The 19,893-nt window shown below is 40.9% G+C and overlaps 2 protein-coding genes across 2 annotated transcripts; both read right to left on the reverse strand.

Moving 5' to 3' along the window:
- Positions 1-2,152: 2,152 nt before the first annotated feature.
- mcrs1 (microspherule protein 1) lies at positions 2,153-7,469 on the reverse strand. The gene is made up of 14 exons (XM_070843037.1): positions 7,322-7,469; positions 6,196-6,350; positions 5,901-6,039; positions 5,630-5,794; positions 5,401-5,510; positions 5,187-5,295; positions 4,840-4,978; positions 4,538-4,613; positions 4,380-4,408; positions 4,164-4,256; positions 3,974-4,056; positions 3,791-3,878; positions 2,675-2,802; positions 2,153-2,576 (listed from the first exon to the last, which is right to left on the reverse strand). Exons 2-14 carry the CDS (start codon positions 6,348-6,350, stop codon positions 2,490-2,492), a joined length of 1,401 nt encoding a protein of 466 aa, XP_070699138.1. The 5' UTR covers positions 7,322-7,469; the 3' UTR covers positions 2,153-2,489.
- A 2,832-nt stretch (positions 7,470-10,301) lies between these two features.
- cyp27b1 (cytochrome P450, family 27, subfamily B, polypeptide 1) lies at positions 10,302-16,366 on the reverse strand. The gene is made up of 9 exons (XM_070847987.1): positions 16,145-16,366; positions 15,284-15,474; positions 14,604-14,794; positions 13,428-13,628; positions 11,901-12,064; positions 11,643-11,809; positions 11,472-11,553; positions 11,173-11,370; positions 10,302-10,415 (listed from the first exon to the last, which is right to left on the reverse strand). The coding sequence occupies exons 1-9, from the start codon at positions 16,364-16,366 to the stop codon at positions 10,302-10,304; spliced, it is 1,530 nt and encodes a 509-aa protein (XP_070704088.1).
- Positions 16,367-19,893: the final 3,527 nt, after the last annotated feature.

Raw genomic sequence — 19,893 nt, forward strand, 5'->3', positions numbered from 1 at the left:
CCTCAGACAGGAATGAAAACAGAAATAACAGATGGATGCAGAAAGAAGCTGTGGTGAATGTTTCTCCTCTCCTGTAGTAACCTCTTTGTTTCCTCTTTATCTTATTTGGTAAAGCTGACGAAGAACCTTGTGCTCTTCCTGACAGGCATCCTTTGACAGCAGGAAACAATAAAGAAGTCTCTATCAGGATGTGTGTGTGTGTTTGCAGTCAACATGAGGTGGCTGTGCGGAAATGTCAGACCACAGACGTGTCTCGCTGCTGCAGCGGGGTGGGACTAAATCAGCAACATCGAAAATGAAATGAAATAATGAGACTCAAAGCGAGAATAACTGGTGTTACATAACCATAATAAGCGATATGCACTTTTTAAGTTGAAGTGCTTTTGGAAAGACAAATTAAGAATAAAACCATGGTTGAGAATTATAATGAATAAACACTGTTTCTGACACACCTCCCACTGCTTTCTATCAAATGTTGCCTCTCTCCTTCCCACAAATCACCACATGTGCATTTATTTTAAACAAATGTTCAAATCTTTTGTTTCCAGCTATACTTCTGTGAGACACTCAGTAATTATTTGCCCCATTTCCACCAATAAATAGTGTTTCTTTCTTGTTTCTTTACCTTTAAAAAGGAGCACTAATGATTTTCTGATGTTAAAATATTACACAATGCACCTTTAATTAAATCCATAAATTAATTACTGCTGAGGACGAAGAAATAGACATGATTTCACACCTGGAAGGTATTTCAGCATCCTCCAGCTCCGCGCAGCTTCTTCTCTCTCAGAGCAAAGTGATGCTGAAAAAGCCACTGACCTGAAACGACACACATCTGAGAATATGACAGGAGCTCCTCCTGTCATATTCTCAGATGTGTAGAGTTTGGATTTGACCGCTGTTGTGTAAAATGTGGCTGAGGGTCGTCTCCTTCCCTTGTCTAAACTTTGCCACCGTGAGCAGTGCCATGTTTGGGAAACCCAGTCAAAACACAACATACGCACATGCTGAGTTAGGACTGAGTTTCTATGGCAACGACAGATTCACTGGACTGTACTGTCTGTGTTTTCATGACAGTGTTTCCATCATCACTGGTGCATTTCTTTTTTTTTACATACAGTATGTCCATATGAATCTTAACAGTAAAAAAAGTCTACTTTTCTGTACTGTGGTAATGATGCATAACTATAATAATACATTTTATTTATAGAGTGTTTTCCTGAAAGACACTTTACACTTTTAAAACATAGAACAGACAACACTGATTACACATTAAAAGCACTTCTGAAGAGTTGAGTTTTGATCAGTGATTTGAACATGGATTGATCACTGCAGCCTCTGAGATGCAGTTAAAATGGTTTTCTTTTCTTCTGAGTCATTTCCAGGTTGTAAAATGTCCTCTGACGCCTCCATGTCAGTGAAGTGCACTTTGTGAATGAACCTGAACATCCCGTTGATCATTGAAACATTTTACAGACAGTTAAGTCCTTAAGAGACTTAAGAGACAGATCTGTCTGCCTGATTTCCACATATGAAGAAAGCAAACAATCTGCAGCTGCAGGCTCCAACCAAAGTTCACACACACACACCTTAAATACATATTTGTATTGTAAAAGAATAATGGTATGAAGTTGGGTTCCCGCCTGTTGATGTATTAGAGCTACAAATAAGACAGATCCCTTCAGGAGGGAACATAAGTTTAAAGCTATTTGGTTTTGAATGATATTGTGTCAAAGCATAGTCTGTGCACCTTATATGGATGTTACTTCACTCTTTGTAGTTTTCAGTCCGTGTAACCAGCTGCCCTGAAACAGAGGACGCCCACGTCTATGTAAACAGATGAAAACTGGCTTTTAGGCCAATTCTGCCATATTTACAGAACTGTTCATTAATATACACTGCCCCTGTTAAATAAACTAAGATGTAAGTGCAGAATAGGATGACTATAAGCTTCTGTTCCTACTGTAGACAGATCCACGCTGATACCCAGAGGCTTCCTCTTGAGTGCAGATTATTCAGTGTATTTCATTATTTTTGCATTAACTACTTGTTCACAGCTGGATAGATGACAGGATGTGTCTTTTCTCACAACAGGCTCTCTGTTAATGTGTGAAGCTTGATGTTTGGACTCAAAAGAGAACTTCAGAACACTGTGTGTACAAGTTTAATATTTTGAAAAAGCTTTACTACAGAATTTAAATACAATATTCTGAAAAAGTGGAAAAGAAACAAGGCTCTACCATGAGAGTGTCTACGTTACAACATGGAAAATGTCTGAACATGTAAACCCTGTTACTGTTTTGCTCCAGGATTTTAGCTGTGGTCTGTGTACGATTCACATTTCAGGTTAACGTGACCACTGTCAGTCTGAGCCGTGGTGGCAGCGATACGGTGCTTCATGAGAGACACTGGTGACCACTGCTGGACACAGAAGGACCGACTGCGTCCATCCACCTGCCAGGTTTGTCCTGAATGTTCACTCTTGAAGTTCACTGCTGCGTCATCTTGGCTGCTTCAGCTTTTATTAGTGAGATGAGTTCCAGGTTAATTAGAAACACAAAGCGGAGACCTGCAATCTGAAGACACGGATACACTATGTTAGAGCCACGCCCCACTCAAATATATCACGGTTGTTCAATCTGCATCAAACACGCCCACTAACACGTCCACACACCTCCACCACTGAGTTGTTGTTGAGTTTCCACTTGTTGCCCGACAGGACCGGTCTGCCATCTATGTAGATGGGTCGTCTGCCCTCATTGGCGATGAAGAAGTCTCCATTATTCTTCAGTTTAATAATACCTGTACACATCAATACATGTCATAACTCATTAAAAAAAAAAAAAAACACACACACATCAAGATGATGATGATAATTCTACAGTTTAGTTACATACAGCAACATCAGAAGAGTTTCACATGAGAATAATTCAACAAAAGAAACATAATGGGAGAAAATCAATTGTTTTTGGATCTTTTGAGATACAAATTCAGAGACAAACTTCTTGCTGTGCAAATTCTGCGTTATCGCTACACTCCAGCTTCCACAGATTTGGTTTCCAGAACCGGTTAGAGAAATGCAGCAGCTTAACTGCTATTTTGGGATACAACAAAGCACAACGAATGTGTATTCCCCCTGACCGGGCTGCTCCAGGATTGTACTTTCCACAGAACAGGAGAAAAATCTTAACTCTGGTTCCTCAAGTCAAAAATGCAGTTAGGGTCCCTGAGTTCCTATAAAGGTCCCTGATGTGGGAATGAGCGGTTTTGTGTTTGAGTGGCAACATCCACACTTACTTTCAGGGTTCATACATCTCTTGGAAAGTCACATTTTTAAGCATTCTCAAGTTGCATTTTCAAGCTTTTCCAGCACCTTACAGCTGTGCTAAATTGAATATACTCAAAGCAACTAGGCTCTCTCTGACCAATTCTATTTCTTTGAACTATTCCGTCAGATAGTGACTTATTTTATCAATGCAATTATAGAATTTCAAGAAGTTTCAAGCGTTTAATTGAAAATCCAAGAACTTTACAAACATTGAAAACACCACATTAATTTCAAGGATTTCAAGCACCTGTGCAAACCTTGTTACTTTATACAATTATGTTCAGTGCACATCTGGACTGGTCACCAGTCAATCACAGAGCTTCAATAACCTCAATGTCAAAACAATTAAAATATACAAGTAAGAATTGCTCAAATACTCCAAAAACAGCTGGTTACTAATACCAAATTAAAAGATTGTTTTGCATGTTACATTATAGTCTGACAAAGTACAAGTTTATCCACCTTGTTTTCTTGATATTTTCCAGGCAGGTCCCTCTAGTGATAGATCTACATCTATGGGTTTGTCCTTGGTCGCTCTGCCCAACGTAATCTGTATCGACATGAAGAAAAAGATAATCAGCATCTTAGTGAAAACATACGAAAACATTTCTTCTCAGCAACAACTGCTTTTTAAAGATTTCTTACCTCTCGCGATCTCATGAGGTAGCGTACCATTCTTCCTCGTAACGCTGCCAGTGTCTGGTTGTCAAAGTCTGGCATGCTCATCCCTAATGACCCAACACATATACGCAAACCTCAGTTCAGCTAAACTTGATGCCTCAAAACTAATGTGGCTATAAAAGTCTGTTAGCTTGGTGAGTGAAAGTGTACAGACCGGTGATAGTGTCCACGAGGACCTGCCAGCGAGGCAGCTCCTGCTCCAACTGTCTGATCTCTCTTTTCTGGTGACGATCAGAAATCATCAGCTCTGAAACAGAGACCAGGGTGAACCAAGAGGGACATTTATGCAAACTAGATAAAAATGACCAAAGACTTACACCACAGACAACAGATCCAATGTAACAAACAACTGCACTTCCTTGTTTCTTACCATGTTCCAGCACCTCGTCTCTACTCTCTCTGTGTGAAAAGAAACAGAAAAATTGCATTAAAAATTCATTGGCACATGATACTTAAAATGAGAAGAAAACACGTTGTCATCAGCAACAAAAAGCATGTGATGAATACTGAAATGAACATGTGTCTTACTTTAACTTTACATCATCAACCATCTGCTCAGCATCAGAGAAGTTGAGGACCTGGTCGCCTTTAGGGAGAGGCTGGACTGCAACACAAGATCAAAGCCAACAAGACGGTGACAAACAGAACTTACTGCTCGTCTCTTTATTTAGAAAATCAGCATTCAGGGCTTCCTAAAATATCACACTCAAGAGGATCACATATCACATATAATATTTGGACTATATTACAATTTGAGCTCTAGAAAACATAATAAATAACTAAATACTTTGAAGTTATCTTGGAATACTTGAAGTGGCAACTCAACTCACCACTCTGGTCATCCAGTAGGTAGTACTGCTTTAGCAGCTGCCAGTGCACCAGCAGGCTCTTGGTGGTGCGAGATGGGTGAAAAACACCAGGATGTTTGCTCAGAAGCTCCTGGAACACGTCCAGTTTAGGTTGACTAGTCTGTTCAGTGACAAACGAAACATGAAACTGCTTGTGAATACAGAGTGGACAAATCTGTGCGTTTAAAAAGCATGTTATATACTACTGGCTCTTAAACAGCTTATTTTCAAACCATTACACGGGCAATGTAAGCTGATTAGATTCTTTCATATTTGATGTTTATTTTACTACGACAGTGAAATGTTGCTTAAGTAACATTTTCACTTACTGAACCAATCTTAGCCAGCAGTGCCTCCTCAGCCTGACTGAAGAGAGCTTTGCTTTGAATTGCTGCGATGGCTTCTGGGTGAAGCTGACGCATGGCCTGCCATGCCAGCCTAAGCAGAGAGACAACACACAGAGAAATGAGCTCTCTTTTAAATAGGCAACTAGTGTAGAGACACAGAGGGGAAGGTATAGCTATTGCCATGTGAGTATCTTACTTTGAGATGACAGGATCGTAGAGGAGAGCGTACCACCTCTCTTTAATTTCCCTCAATGTGAAACGACAGCTGAACTTAACTCCCAAATGGACAGAAGTCAGATCTGTGGTCTAGAGACAAATACAGACTCATTAGATTAAAAAAAAAAAACTGGGCCATACAAACAAACTAATCACATTAAATCCAAAACATCATTCATCATTTTGGGCACTTGTTTTATACTACTCACCTGCAACACAGCATTTATCAGTAGTAGGTCATCAGTGGGTTTCCATCGTCCCAAGTCTTTAGTGATATGTAGAGGCTGCTTGCTTTTCTTTACTCTTTTGGTGATGGGTGCAGGGTTTATTACCATTGTGAGAGGCGGTGTGAGAGCAGTCCCCGATTTTGTCACCTGACAGTCACATAAAAGCATCACAAATATCCATCAAACCTATGGATGTTTATCATTCTTGCAATTAGATCTTCCAAGAATCTGTGGTTTCTAAGGTCTTACGCACCTTTTTTTTCTCACTGGATGAAGGTTCACTCCCTGAACAGCGAACAGGCTCTATGACAGGAGGGCCTTTGACTCTACTGGACGACTTCACAAGACTGCTCTCCACCAGCTCATCATCAAACTTCTTCCTCTTTATTGACCTAAGGAATGTATACGGCAATTCTTTACACATTTTCAGATGCACCATGGCAAACAATGTCGAATAATTATTCATCAAAACAAACTTTTAATACCACCAAAATACATTTACTATTCTGCAGTTGGGAAAATGCAACATACAAGAGTATAACTCAAACCTGGAGGAGCTCCTGCGTTTGGGAACACCACTGCCAAACGCTTGTGTTGCCGTCCTTTTCACATCTTTCACTCCAAGTGACTCTTCGTCCTCCGACCGACTTTGAGCCCCAGCGACTGACATCGGTGCTCCAACCACAGGGTCACCAGCCTGCATCTTTCACATCAGTCACAACATGAAGCACGTCAGGGAATAATCCAGACATTTCTCATCTCAGACTAGCAGTGCATGGTGAGACAAGACAAGTAGTTACAGCGTCCATGACAGGTAGCACACGGATATTATAATCAATTAATATCTTTCTTGTTCATCCTGATGCATTTTCAAAAACTGCACACCTGAATTATTTCCTGGGTGTATATGTGTATAGAATTAGCTGTATCTATTGTTTTTGTTTTTTTTAATAATCTGTTCAACGTGTGGCTCCAACCCTGCGTTGTACAGTGAAAATTACATATACTTGTACACTTGTAAGTGCAGCAGGTTGCAAAGGTTTGGTTCGTAGTGAGGTGAACAGGAAGTCTGTGGACTTCAGGAGCATCTTACTCATGGAAGTATTAAATCATCTGACTTTAAAGAGCAGTTTTTAATGGGTTATAATTAAATTCTAATTTTAACCTACCGCATGTATGTGTTATTATTTAATAGTAAACATCGTAGCGACACTGTGGGACAACATATTGCAGCTTCACGTTAGCTAAATTGAGAAAATAACGTCAAAGCTATGATTGGACAGACGGATTAAGTCTGAGATGACAGTAATTTATTAACAGTGTTATTTTACAGCTCTGTGTGAGGCCCATTTTCAGTAGAAGTGTTTCTATTTAAGGGAGTGAAGTGGGAATGAACTTGCTAATGCTGAAGTTAGCGCTGCCTTTGTTTACATGTATATGTTGCCTGTTGCCTTCTTGTGTGTAATATTTAGCATTAAAATAACAGCTGTGGTGAGCGAGATAGTTTATCCAGACACAGTTACACCACCGCCCGTTTGGTAAACCGACACAATTTGATCAAAACAACGCTGATTTGTGTTGGCTAGCTAGCATTAGCTTAGCTAACACAATGATACCAAGCGTTCGTTCATTAGCAGCTGTTAACACAATTAGCCCCGCCGTCTTGTGACTCACCTTTTCCTTCTATTTCCTTCGCAGGGGTATCTAAACCCTTCACTCGAATCTGTTTAGCCAGTTTATATCCTCTTTATAAACAGGTAGTTAGCTAGCTACATTGCTAACTTGCTACGTAAAATTTACGTGCGCCTGTTAGCATTAGCCGCTCTGCTAGTCTCTTCTTCCTGTGAAGGTTTTTTTGTGGTTTTCAAACAGCTTTACGGCAACTTACCGCCCCCTCCTGGACATCACATGTAGGCCCAGATCATTTTTACATAAAACATTAAAAGATAAAAGATTACAGATTTCTGACAAGATCTTTTTTTAGCATTTCTGGGGCCAAACCAATATAAATTGAATTCTTTTATTCCAGTTACGATATTCACAAATCCCATTATTGTGGAATATAGTACACACACATATGGTAGTTTGATCACATTATCATTTCCTTACACTGTACGCTACTATAGTGAACAGAATGAAAAAGTGTTGGGTAGTGACTCTGAATCCCTGGATTAGGTAATCAGATCAGTTCTTTTGGAACAGGATTTACATACTGGTTTAATAAATCCCCTTCTTTTAGTTCTTTCCAGGAAAGTTTAGTTTAGTTTATTCCAAGAAAAAAAAAAAAAACAGCAAGAGGATTTATCTGAAGCCCTGCAGTTTCTGACGAACTGTTTGATTTAATCGTGAACAAGTTAAATTACTTTGGTAATTGAGATCATCTGTGTACACACAGCATGTTAACAGAATATGTCACAGTGTCCAGAGCCTCTTCTAATATATGTTTTTATGTATATTTATTACATACTTTTGAATTCAACCGTTTCACTGACAAAGAAGCAGCACATTGTAACTTTAATGCAAATCGATTTATATCAGTTTTGTCTGTAATTGAAGTTTTTTTCTAAATGCACCCATGTATACTATACGTGTATGTATGAATACATTTAGTTAATATATAAGTTTAAATGGTAAATGGATTCTGCTGGCATGGCACCTTTCTAGTGGTCTTTCTGACCACTAAAACTGCTGTAACACTACATTCACATTTACCCATTCAGACACCATTAAATATGATTTACAATTTAGTGATTTAAAATCAACTCTACGTCTCGTCATACTTTCAAATAATCCACCTCAAACTTCATAAAAAACTGGAGGGGCACCCCAGGAAATGCTAAATAGATGTTTAGGGTTAGTCTTGATGTCATAGTTCATTGGATTTCCCTCCTTAGTAGATCAACCACAGATTGCTGGCGTCTTTTTCCCAACAGGACTCATTTCCAGTGTAGTTGTCTTGTATTTCTTGTATTTCGTGTTCGGCATCTGTAGATTATTTATCACACTGCAGAGTTCAGTGCCGATTTTGAATGAACATTTAAATTGAAATAACGTGATATTTGTTTTGAGCTAGAGCTTTAGTTTCAGGTTGTTCCCCATCAGAATAACAGCTAACCACGAGGAGTGCAGCTGTGCAGTTATTTGGTCCAAATTATCGACCTACATCTGCTGTAGCACCGCTCACACTGCACGCTCCACACGGTCACGTCACACAGGAACTTTGATACTCGGCGCTGCATTTCTTGGACATTACTGCCTACATTCCTGGTGGTTGTTCTCTGGCATGTGTTTGCTAAATTAGACCTAATCTTAATCCCTTTAAGATGTACATTCTCTCCTATTGTCTGTTCAAACTGTATACTGTTTTTTATTGTCTGTTTTACCTGTGTATAGTTTTTTTTATTGTGCACAGGTCTGTCTTGAAAAAGAGATCCCAATGTCAATGTTTAAATAAACGATTAATGATAATAATCTGTTGCATCTGATGCAGTTAAATTTTAAGACAAGTGGGCATCACATTAACACAAAAGAAACGGGTGATGTAGCTGTAAACATCTAAACAACACTGTGTGACAACACATTGCAGCTTTATGTTGGCTAAATTGAAAATTCAGTCAAAGCTTTAACTGGACAGACAGATTATGTCTCAGAAGGCAGTAAATAATAAAAAAATGAATTAGATTCTCACTGGTTAGGCCAAATACAATGAAAAATTTTATTGTCATTTACAGAAACAGTTTCAAAATGTGTTAAATTAGAATAAATACAGAGCTCAGATACTGGTGTTTATCACGTTTACAAAATGGTGATATAACACTCATAGTAGGTTTGGATGTACAAAACAAAATAGAGACAGTTAAACTTGTGCTGCACCGTTGGATTGTGGCGTACATTTACATTTTAAAAGACAATACAGTCATATTTACAGACCCCACATTCGGGATTTTAAACGTATTGCTACACAGGAATCATTTCAACAGCTGCCGTTTCAAAATACACTTTGATCAACATATTGAACATCGTATCCACACAAAACTCTCACAGTAGCTCCATAAGAGCTGAAGATATTAGAAACAGTGTGTCCATGAGCCTGATCCTCCTAATACCCTTGAATAATTTAGGGCACACTGTGTATCTCAGGCTTAGAGAGGCATGCAATGTGCCTCTTAGTATACTGGAAAAACATATACAGAAACATTAATTAAAATGAACTATTTGCACGACCAGGACACACATACTTGGTTAAGAGTGCAGAAGATTCTATGAAACGCAACATGGTCTGACTCACTATGAGGATAAAACAAAAGTCTGTGTTGAAGGAGATCACTGGCTCGCTCATGGTCTCTGTGCAAATAAGTGCTTGATGGTGATTTTATCTATAAAAAAATAAACGCTATTAGAGTTGGAGTTCCACCGCTCCCAGTGGAGAGCCTCAGCGATGAGCTTTCACAGCTCACCCTTCATTCATTTGTCCTCCTCCTCATGTCCGCCGCCACACTCTGGGTTAGAGGTACCGAGGGCTTTGGCTTCAGTTGTGTTTAAGGTCGAAGGTCGGCTCTAACGTGATCCACTGCGTGCAACAGGCTCACGGTTGCTGTACTCTCTGCCGCAGAGAGACTCACATTCTCGTAACAGATCAGCACAGAAGAGTGGGTCATCGTTCAATAAACTGGAGGCTAATGACATTTTCAGGAACTAGAAGCGTCCGCGTCATGGGCTTCACAGAAATCCCCTCTGGGTCCGGCTTCACATCGAACTCCATGAGGATCTGATGAGAAACGGAGAAAACAGCCTTACTTACAGGGTGGCTGACATGAAAGAATCAAACTCTCATCATGTGCTAGGTGGTGGGTAAAATCAAATCAATTCATTTGGAACTGGATTTGCACAACAGCTTAAATCCCCTTCTTTTAGTTTCTTACATTTTTCCAAGAAAAACTGCAGCAAGAGGATTTGTCTGAAACACTGAAGCTGAAAGTCTGAAAAACTGCATCTACTCGAAAATCTCAATTACTTGTTAGGATAATCTGTGTACAAACAGCATGTAACAGAGGGTGTTACAAAGTCTAGAGTCTCTACCAAATGCTTTCTGTATACATGTGGCATAAAACATTTTTTAATTTAATTCATTTAATTGCTGCTAAATAAGCACAGTGAGGCAGTGCTTCATTACTGTAATGTTAATGTAACTATTTATATCATTTTTTTCCATCAGTTTAACAAGCTGATTGGCATAATTTGTCAGAAAATACGTTTTTTCTTTCTTTGTCCTCCAAACTATTGACTCAGCCTGGACTAAAACCACATTTGGATCCTAATATTTTCACTGTAAAGGCTCATGCACACCCCGTAGACAGGTGCCAAGAAGGAAATATCCATCGGCATGACGAGAGTGTAAGGTTGATAAAGTTGTATCTCTAATTAAGTTTATTGTAAGCAAAAGGTCAGTGCGCGGGGAGAAAAGGCTGCTCAGTAATCAGTAAAAATCATTCTCCTTGATCACGCCACATGTCCTGCCAACTCACCCTGGCAAGAGCAAGGTAGAGCTCCAGCTCAGCGATCCGCCGACCTATGCAGCTACGCTTTCCTACCCCAAAGGGCACGGAGGCGTACGGGTGATGAGTCTGGTCCTTGTTCAACCACCGATGGGGCTGGAATTCATCCGGATTTGGAAACACTGCTGGATCCCGTGATGTTGCAAAGTGGCACAGGGTGATCAGAGTCTGGGTGGAGAGATTTTTCACTGTCAGGTTTGTGCTGCAAAAGGTAACCGATAATTTGGATCCAAACAGTCAAAGTGCACCAATTCCCTCGACACACTCACATTTTTAGGGATGAGGTAGCCTCCAACCTGGATATCTCTGTCTGTAATGACTCTTGCATTGGCAGGAATCACAGGGTACAACCTGGAAGACAAAAGTCCAATAAAGCAAAATTAAACCTAAACTTAATTTTGGTGTCCTCAGGAAATGAACTGAATCCTTTTCAGTTATACCTGAGCACTTCTTTGACTGTGGCCTTCAGCAGAGGCATGCGGGCCACATCTGCTGCCATTGGTATCCTTCGGCCGCCCAGTACGCTCAACACCTCGTCCCGGAGCGACGCCTGCACCTCAGGGTGACGGGACATCTCGTACAACGACCAAGACATGGTGCTGGAGATCTGAAAAGACAGATGTCCGCAAGGGGTCAATAAATCTGAAGGACTGACGGCAGAATCCAAGAGACGATGGGGTCAGGGTGATCGGTCTTACCGTGTCGACTCCTGCGAGGAGCAGCTCCGTGACGTTGCTGTAGATGGTCTTCATGGGCAGCCCGGTCTGCGACAGGAAGTAGGTGAGATAACGGCCCTCCACCTTCTCTCCACGGGCAACCTTCTCCGCTTCGGCCGTCAGACGCTGGTCGATGTGACCTTTCGCTGAAAGCGCGGAGATTAGAGGCCGTTAGTATGTAAATGAAAATATCGCACAGGGATGCTGAGACACAGCAGTGAGTCCTGAGCCTTCTGGTTTGACTTGATCAAGTTATGCTTCTTAAAAGATCCCATATTCAAGGATCTTTACTGTTATACCAGCGCACATTTCCCCAGATGGCACAAAATTAAGTATTATGCAAAATGCTCTTTTTAAGGTCTTCAGCATAAACGTGTCCCCGGTGAGTCTACAGACTCTCAGACCTTGAGAAAAAAACGTCATCTCTTTTTCTCCTCCTCCATTTTTCAGTAAATGTGTGTCAAAACACACCATTTAGATTTGGCTCCCTTTATGATGTCATAAGAGATTTGTTGAACATGTGACCTCCTCCAGCACTTCAGCGGGCTGACTGTCCCCGCTCTTTCAGACAGAAGCTGGAAGTTTTTTTGAACATGAAACCATGTAAAACCTGTTCCAGTAGGACCTTCAAATACAAGTATGAACTTGAAAATGAGCAGAATATGGGATCTTTGATAAGTACTGAAAACCATGCACAATTGTCCATGATTACAAATTAGATTCTCTCACACACTTGAGACCTGTTTACTTAATTTCTAGGGCAAAAAAACAAACTTGACTATTAGGTTGATAATAACCACAGTTTGACCATCGTGACCGATGTACAAATGATCATGTAGTGCGTGCGGGTTAAGGACTTTAATCTCCTGCCTCCTGATCCAGTTTGCACCAGTGTGATTATTTTAAAAACATTCTAAACGTCAGCTCTGGATAAGTCTTAAAAGTACTGGGTAGAAACCAGCAAGAGACAGTAAGAGCTGAGGAGGGCAGAAGGAAAATAATTACATGAAGTTTGGAAAGACCTACAGCATGTTCAACCTCCATGTTTGTTTTAGTTCCATGTTGTGGCATTACTGCAGACTGAAGCCTCCTTAACACAGCTGCAACAATTAATCGACCAAACGATTAGTTGCCTATTATTAAATTAAACACTAACCAATAATGTGATCATCTATTAATTAGTTTGAGTTAAGAAAAAAGTCACAGTTCTCTAATTCCAGCTTCTTAAATGAGCATATTTTCTCATTTCTTTACTCCTCTCTGACAGTAAACTGAATATTTTTGGGTTGAGAGATTTGAGGATGTTATGTTGGGCTTTGGAAGACACTGATTTTCACAACATTTTCACCAATTTCTGACATTTTATAGACCAATCAACCAATTGATTGAACAGATTAATCTATAACTAAAATAATCATTAATCAATACACTTTTCATTGTGTCTTCCTATTATTTTATCACTGTTTCCATGCCGACAGCAGGCTGAAATGTTTCGGACATATGACCTACCAAAGTCAAACATGTAGTCCCAGCACTGACAGAAGATGTTCCAGGGTTTAGGAAACAGCTGGTGCATCCAGCTCGGCATGGCCATGGTAAGAAGCGTCATCACAAACATGGTGTTGATCGACTGGATGAAACGCTCCGTCTCCTCAGGGACGACCGGATCCAGGCAACCGATTCTGGATTCAAACAACACTGAGGAAATGCCTGTCAAAAGAAAAAAAAAAGAAGAAAAAAAACAAAGGTAAATGAGGAGGTGAGAAAAACGCGGCTCATGCGCTGACAGAAATGAAATGTACCATAAGCTAAAAATAAAAAAAGCACTTCTATGGCTTTTTAAAAGCTACGTTTTATTATCCAAGTTGTCAGCTGCTGCATCATGCTGACGGAGTGCAGAAACAACATATTGGTTGAATTAATCAATGCAAAACATAAAACTATAAACAGGAAACAAAACCAACTGGCTAAACATATTTCAATGACTACAACTGTAATATTGTGTACTTTATCGTACAAGCCACAAAATGTTTTCAATATCCCGTTCTTTCAGAGTAGATTATGATTAACGACAGACATTATATAAACAGTAATTCACTCCCACTCAACAACACGATGATGTTTGAGAACTGTGCAGGTGATGACACAGTCACAGTCGCTGGATTGAAACTGTGTTTAGTCTGGGAAAATCTGGCAGAGGGGAATGTGTAGCTCTCTCTTCCTACAAGAACAACTGCTGAGGAGCCTCGGGGGAAGGATGTGTGTATCCTCGATTTGTTTCCTTTTTTCCCCTTTTTTTGTGACCTGTAAACCGAGTTTTGCAGTAATCTGCGTGACTGGATGGTCAGAACAACTCAAACTGAGAACGCTTTTGGTTGGAAATCTCTTCAATCTCTGCTGAAAAGTATATTTTCCTGGTATTTACTTCACATGCAGGACTTTTACTAGTAAATTTGTATTCTTGTATTGCACAATTGCCACTTCTACTTCACTAAAGGATCTTAAAACTTTTTCCATCGCTGGAAAGGTGAGATAAAGTTCAAAATTTGTTTATTTATTTGGGTATGTCAGGCTTTGACAGGCATGTATGTTTAAAATGTCAGTGTCATCACATAGCATTGCTTCCTGGCCCTGATTACCGGTGTTTACATGTCGTGCTACGCCCCACGGCGCACGAAACCTTACCCTCAAGGCCGAAGCGATAGAACTCGCTGGCGATGTCGGTGACGAGGCCTTGGGGACGTCTGCGAAGGCGAAGTTTGGCAACGAGGTCACTGACCACGCTGTTCAGGGTCTTATCGTAAGCTTCGACTGCCTTCGGCCGCAGCATGTGCTTCCCCAGGAGGCTTCTCACCGACTGCCACTCCTCCCCCTCACTAGGAACACACACAGAGCAGAAATAAACACACGCTCATGTCAGAGTGGCTTCTGCGCTACGTCAGGGTTTGTCCACTTCATTCAGAGTCAGCAAAGAACATGACTCCAGATGTGGCATACAGGGAGAGGGTAAGTCATTTAAATTCTTCTAAGTCTGACTCCTCAGTATTACATTTAGTGAAATCTTACACTGTAGCTAAAACTAAGGACCTTACAGTTGTACCTGTCCTCACTTTGGAGGAGGAGTTCCCTTTATTACTGCGGCTTAATGTTAATGAATGAAATTAGCTGAGAACAGCTGTCTCATCTTCAGTTTGAATAAGCAAGTTGTGTCTTTGTTGTCAGTCCTCAGTTGCTTTATCACATCATTCATTATGGCCATATGCTGCACTTGTGAAGCAAGTCGAACCGTGTTAGTTTGATATTGTCTTGTGATTTGTGGCTTCTAATGAGAGCGAAAGGGGACGTGACAGGAGAGTGACACTCACGACGTGAGGAGGCCATAGTGGAGTCCTCTGAGCTTCCTGTAGTCCTTCCAGGAGGACAGGTCAGAGCGCATGGGGTGCTGGCCCTCCTGCCTCAGCACCTGCTCGATGAGCGCTGGATCGGCCATGTGAACCGTCAGGATGGGGCCGAAGCTCGCCTTCCACATGGGCCCATACCGCTGCACTCCTTCCAACTGGGACATGAGAGAGAGAGAGAGAGAGAGAGAGAGAGATATGGGGGGCTGCCCTTGTAAAAAACCCTGCAGTCTAAGGCCTCACTGTCCTTCAGTGACGACAGGAAGATGCCTGCAGGCTTCTCTAATCCTCCTGATACTTTGAATAGATTAAATTAGATACTTTTCATTTAAGCTACATAACTGGATCAGACAAATCTTCTTCCCTCTACTTGGCAGACATGTTAATGGATTATATGTTTAACAGACAGTAGACGAGCAGTAATAGAGATTCTTAAATGTATTTAAAATATCCTAAATAACTGGACAGACATCCCATTCACCTCTAATAAGGGACATTTAGATTAAAGCGATGAAAATATCCTTGCTGTCACATCACTTGGATGTTTGAGCTTCACTGTGCAGAATGATGCATGTGCAGAGTTTGACACCATTAGGCTCTTTTCACATCGATCTGCAAAAGGGGGAAAGTTTCTCTGTGCTGTCAATGATGTTTTCAGACGTGCATCTATTCTGTCCTCCTCAAACCTCCCGTGCTTCCATATTTTTCACCAATTAGTCCACTATGATGCAGAAAAAACTGCATGCATTTGCACTAAAAATGCAAGTATTGTGAAGAAGTAAATGTGGCTTCTCTTTAACTCATCCCTGCTGAACTTCATCGTTTTACCTGTAACTCGTGCAGCCGGGACAGCCCCCGTTTGGCGAACAAGTCCCAGGCGAAGCTGGCGACCGACGGTCCGGGCATGTCGTCCAGACTCCTCACCGCCTTTGTCCCCTCCGGGCCGGCTGACGCGCCTTCAGCCCACCTCTCCATCCACTTGACCAGGGGGAAGGCGCTCCGGCCGGATACTCGAAGAGCTTGCTGCAGCATCCTTCTCACAAAGATCATGGAGCGGTGGCCGGACGCGGCTTTGTTGGAGATCGGTGCTCATTTTATTTTCCCCGGCTGGCGGCTCTATTTATAACGCGCGATCTGCTCCTCGGACCCGCGGAGATAAAGCTGTAAATTTTCTTATCCTGGGCCAATCATGGGTGTAAATGTCACGCAGGCTCCGCCCCCTGCCGGGATGGGACCGTGAAGGCGTGAGCCGACGGGAAGGTGCGTCCAATCAAAGCACTGAAGCTCAGACCATCCCAGAGACAGCACACGTGGAGGTCCTGGATTAATAATACATGACTTCTCTGTCACTCCCCCCCCCCCCCCCCCCCCAACCCCCAACCCCCCTCCGTGCAGCACTTTGCTCTCTGATAGTGCAGCAGACTGTTTGGAGTGATCACACACTTGTGAGAATGGTGTCTTGTGTGCTTAAAAGATCACCTCCCCTCAAGGCCAATGTTATGATAGATTCCTTTTATCTAAGCAGGCCAAAGATTCAACCAGAAAGAGACCAATCAATAACCAAAAAGTGCACAAATTACTAAAATTTGGCCATTCTCAATAAGCATCACAAACAGCATTATTATGAATAGGAATATGATTGCAGAGGGCCTATGTTAACATTAAGATATTAGGACGCTGGGGCATTATTTCAAGTGTAACGTGGCAAAATAGCTGAGGTATTTTGTCACTATGTTTACCCATCAACGACCAATTCTTTTGCTGACTTGGTAGGTTTCCTAGTGAGGGAGAAAATCCTGACCTGATTTTCCTTTGAACTGGAATTTGTCCAAAGCACCATGTGTGAAGAAACAACCCTGGGGCTGTACTCAGAATCTGCTTTGACATTTACTCTTGTATTTCGTATACTTTAACTAGAAATCTTAGATCAGCCAGTTCGGAGAAACACGGAGGATTGACTGGCAATCTCAGCTGTAAAACACGGAGGCCTGATGGAAAACCTCTGGGGCACATGTGAGGTACACCTCAGCATTCAGCTCACACTTGACTGACAGCATTTTGTTTGTTTAACTGTACCACTTTAATGTTTTCAGGATAAACCTCTTGAGATGTAACATCCACAAAAGCATGACAAAAGCATCACTCTGTAGTTAACAAATAAGAAAATGCCTTTATTTAATCACTTCTGCACAGAGGAGAGAAACCGATCAGTGTCTCTAGACATACATTGAAGTGTATCAGGCTTCAATCTGCTTTAAATAAACCGGCTAATGTAAAGGAATGTGTTTTTAAAATGAATATGAACCAATTACATTTGGCATTTAGACAGTTAAGAGCCTCAAACATATCACCACATGGAAATGGATATTTCAAAATAAATCTGCATAAACTAAAAGATGTAAAAGATTATGGTTAGCATGATACACAATACTAGCATAATCCAAAACACGTAGCAACAAGTTTTTTCTTATATCAAAGGAAAAATAATGTTATTTTCATATAAACAATACACAGACTGTGGTTTACTTTTTTTTCCATGCGGCGCTCAGAGTGATTAATAATACTGGTGTTTTACAGAGCAAATTTGTGAACATAAAGACCCCATACTGTGTGTAATTGAAAGTATATTTTAGTATATTTATGGTGCGGTGTTTAGAGCCAAAAAGCATATACTATGACTTATACATTCCTGTTAGTGTAATACTATATTTTTCCTGTGATGTTTGAGTGTAATGCCTCACTTACAGCGAACACCACTTAAAACAATAACTCAGCCAAATGGCACAGTCCTGTAATAGGTGCATATTAAATGTGTGCAGCCTGAAGGAGAATGAAATATTGTTTGGCACCTGAAATGAGTCCAGCACCCTACTAAAGGTCATTCAAAAAAAAAAGAAAAAAAGAAACACAGCACTTATAACGATATTTAATATGAGAATATTATTCACGCAGGAGTATCCAGTAAATTTACTGCAGTGCCACAGGCCTGCTCCTCTGTCTCAGTCATGAACAGGCTGTGTGGAGTTTTGCTAAGTGAAACAGTGATTAAGATCAATTTATTTCACTACAGCTTCACGTCTGTCCGGCCTCGTGCTGGGTGAAAGGGTCACTGTTATTCGATCTAATGCAGAACACTTAGACTGTGTGTTTTAGGTCTTTATTCTCTGGGTGAATCTCATGAGTCAGCATCCTAAAAGGGTCAAATAAAGTGAGCGTGATTTTTTTTATTCGGCAGAGGGCTGGAGGAAGACGACCTGCTACGGTTTGTGTGGACCAGATGTTATGAAATCTGAAATCTTGAAGATAAAAATGTCATGAAGTAAATGTAGTCTAATAAATTGAAATTATGGATAAAGGAACAGCCCGGTGAAGTGATACAAAGACTATATTCACACAGACCTCTTAACAGTCTACGCAACATCCACAATGGCCATGATTCACATACAGTATATTATTATATACCACACAGGAAAAGTAACTAAAAAGTAAAAAGTAACACAAGCAGGTACAAGAAAACTGATCACAAGACAAAAGCATGAATGTGATGAATAGCTGCAGTAAGACTGTGACATAACAAAATGTATTTAGGTTGCACAATGATGATTGTGGACACTAAAGCTGATGAGCACGAATTGATTAAACACTTGACAACAGCTCCAGTCGCATTGAACAAAGCCTTCAGGGTGAAGAGGGTGAGCGGAAGAACATTTTTAAGCACTGTAGCAATCGCAGCATATCTGACCTCACTATTTACAGCACGTGACCCGAACATGTGAATCAGACTTCTGTTTCAGACGTTCAGCTATGAGGCTGAAAACCTGCTCTGTGAGAAAGCGTTACAACACGAGACAGGTACGCACGAGACTTCCTTGGTGGAAGATGGAGAGTTATCTTCAAAAGATAAATAATGACCTCTGAAATTTACATAAACAACTTTTAAACAAGATCACCAATGTCTTGATTAGTTTTGGTTTTGCACAACACACACTGCAAACAAACATCTGTCTGCTCAGGACTGCAAGACTGTAGTACAAATCTAAACATGTAAAAATGCACTTCACTCGTCTTGTTCTCGTTTTTTTCCAAGATAAACACACACATATCCTCACAGTTTTGCTCTGGCACAGTGGCTCAGGTGCTCATCCTCAGTTTCTCTAACAGCCAGCTGGTAATTAAAGACCACACAAGAAGCTGATACAAATTAAAACTCTCCCCAAAAACCAGACATTTCTAATTCATCTGGCCTTGCCTGAGTAACAGGAGATTCACTTTGAGTATGAAAAACATAATAAGAAAACCTGTTGAAAGAATGGTGTCTTTGTGCTCGTGCTCGTGTGGTGTGAACTGATGTGGCCCAGTTGTACAGTAGATCATAAAGCGCAGCAGGGATAATCTGAGAGGTAGTTCCCCCTTACTGTATTGGCACAGTGCCCAGAAGGGAGGCTGCTATACTCCCAGACTACTGTGTTAAAGTTCATGGCTGTAGTCTGCCTGTCTGGGTCTTATCAGATCGTCTTATCAGATCGTTTTATCAGATCGTCTTATCAGATCGTCTTATCAGATCGTCTTTACACACA

Source organism: Pempheris klunzingeri, chromosome 2, assembly GCF_042242105.1.
Source record: "Pempheris klunzingeri isolate RE-2024b chromosome 2, fPemKlu1.hap1, whole genome shotgun sequence".
NCBI classification, from domain to species: Eukaryota; Metazoa; Chordata; class Actinopteri; order Acropomatiformes; family Pempheridae; genus Pempheris; species Pempheris klunzingeri.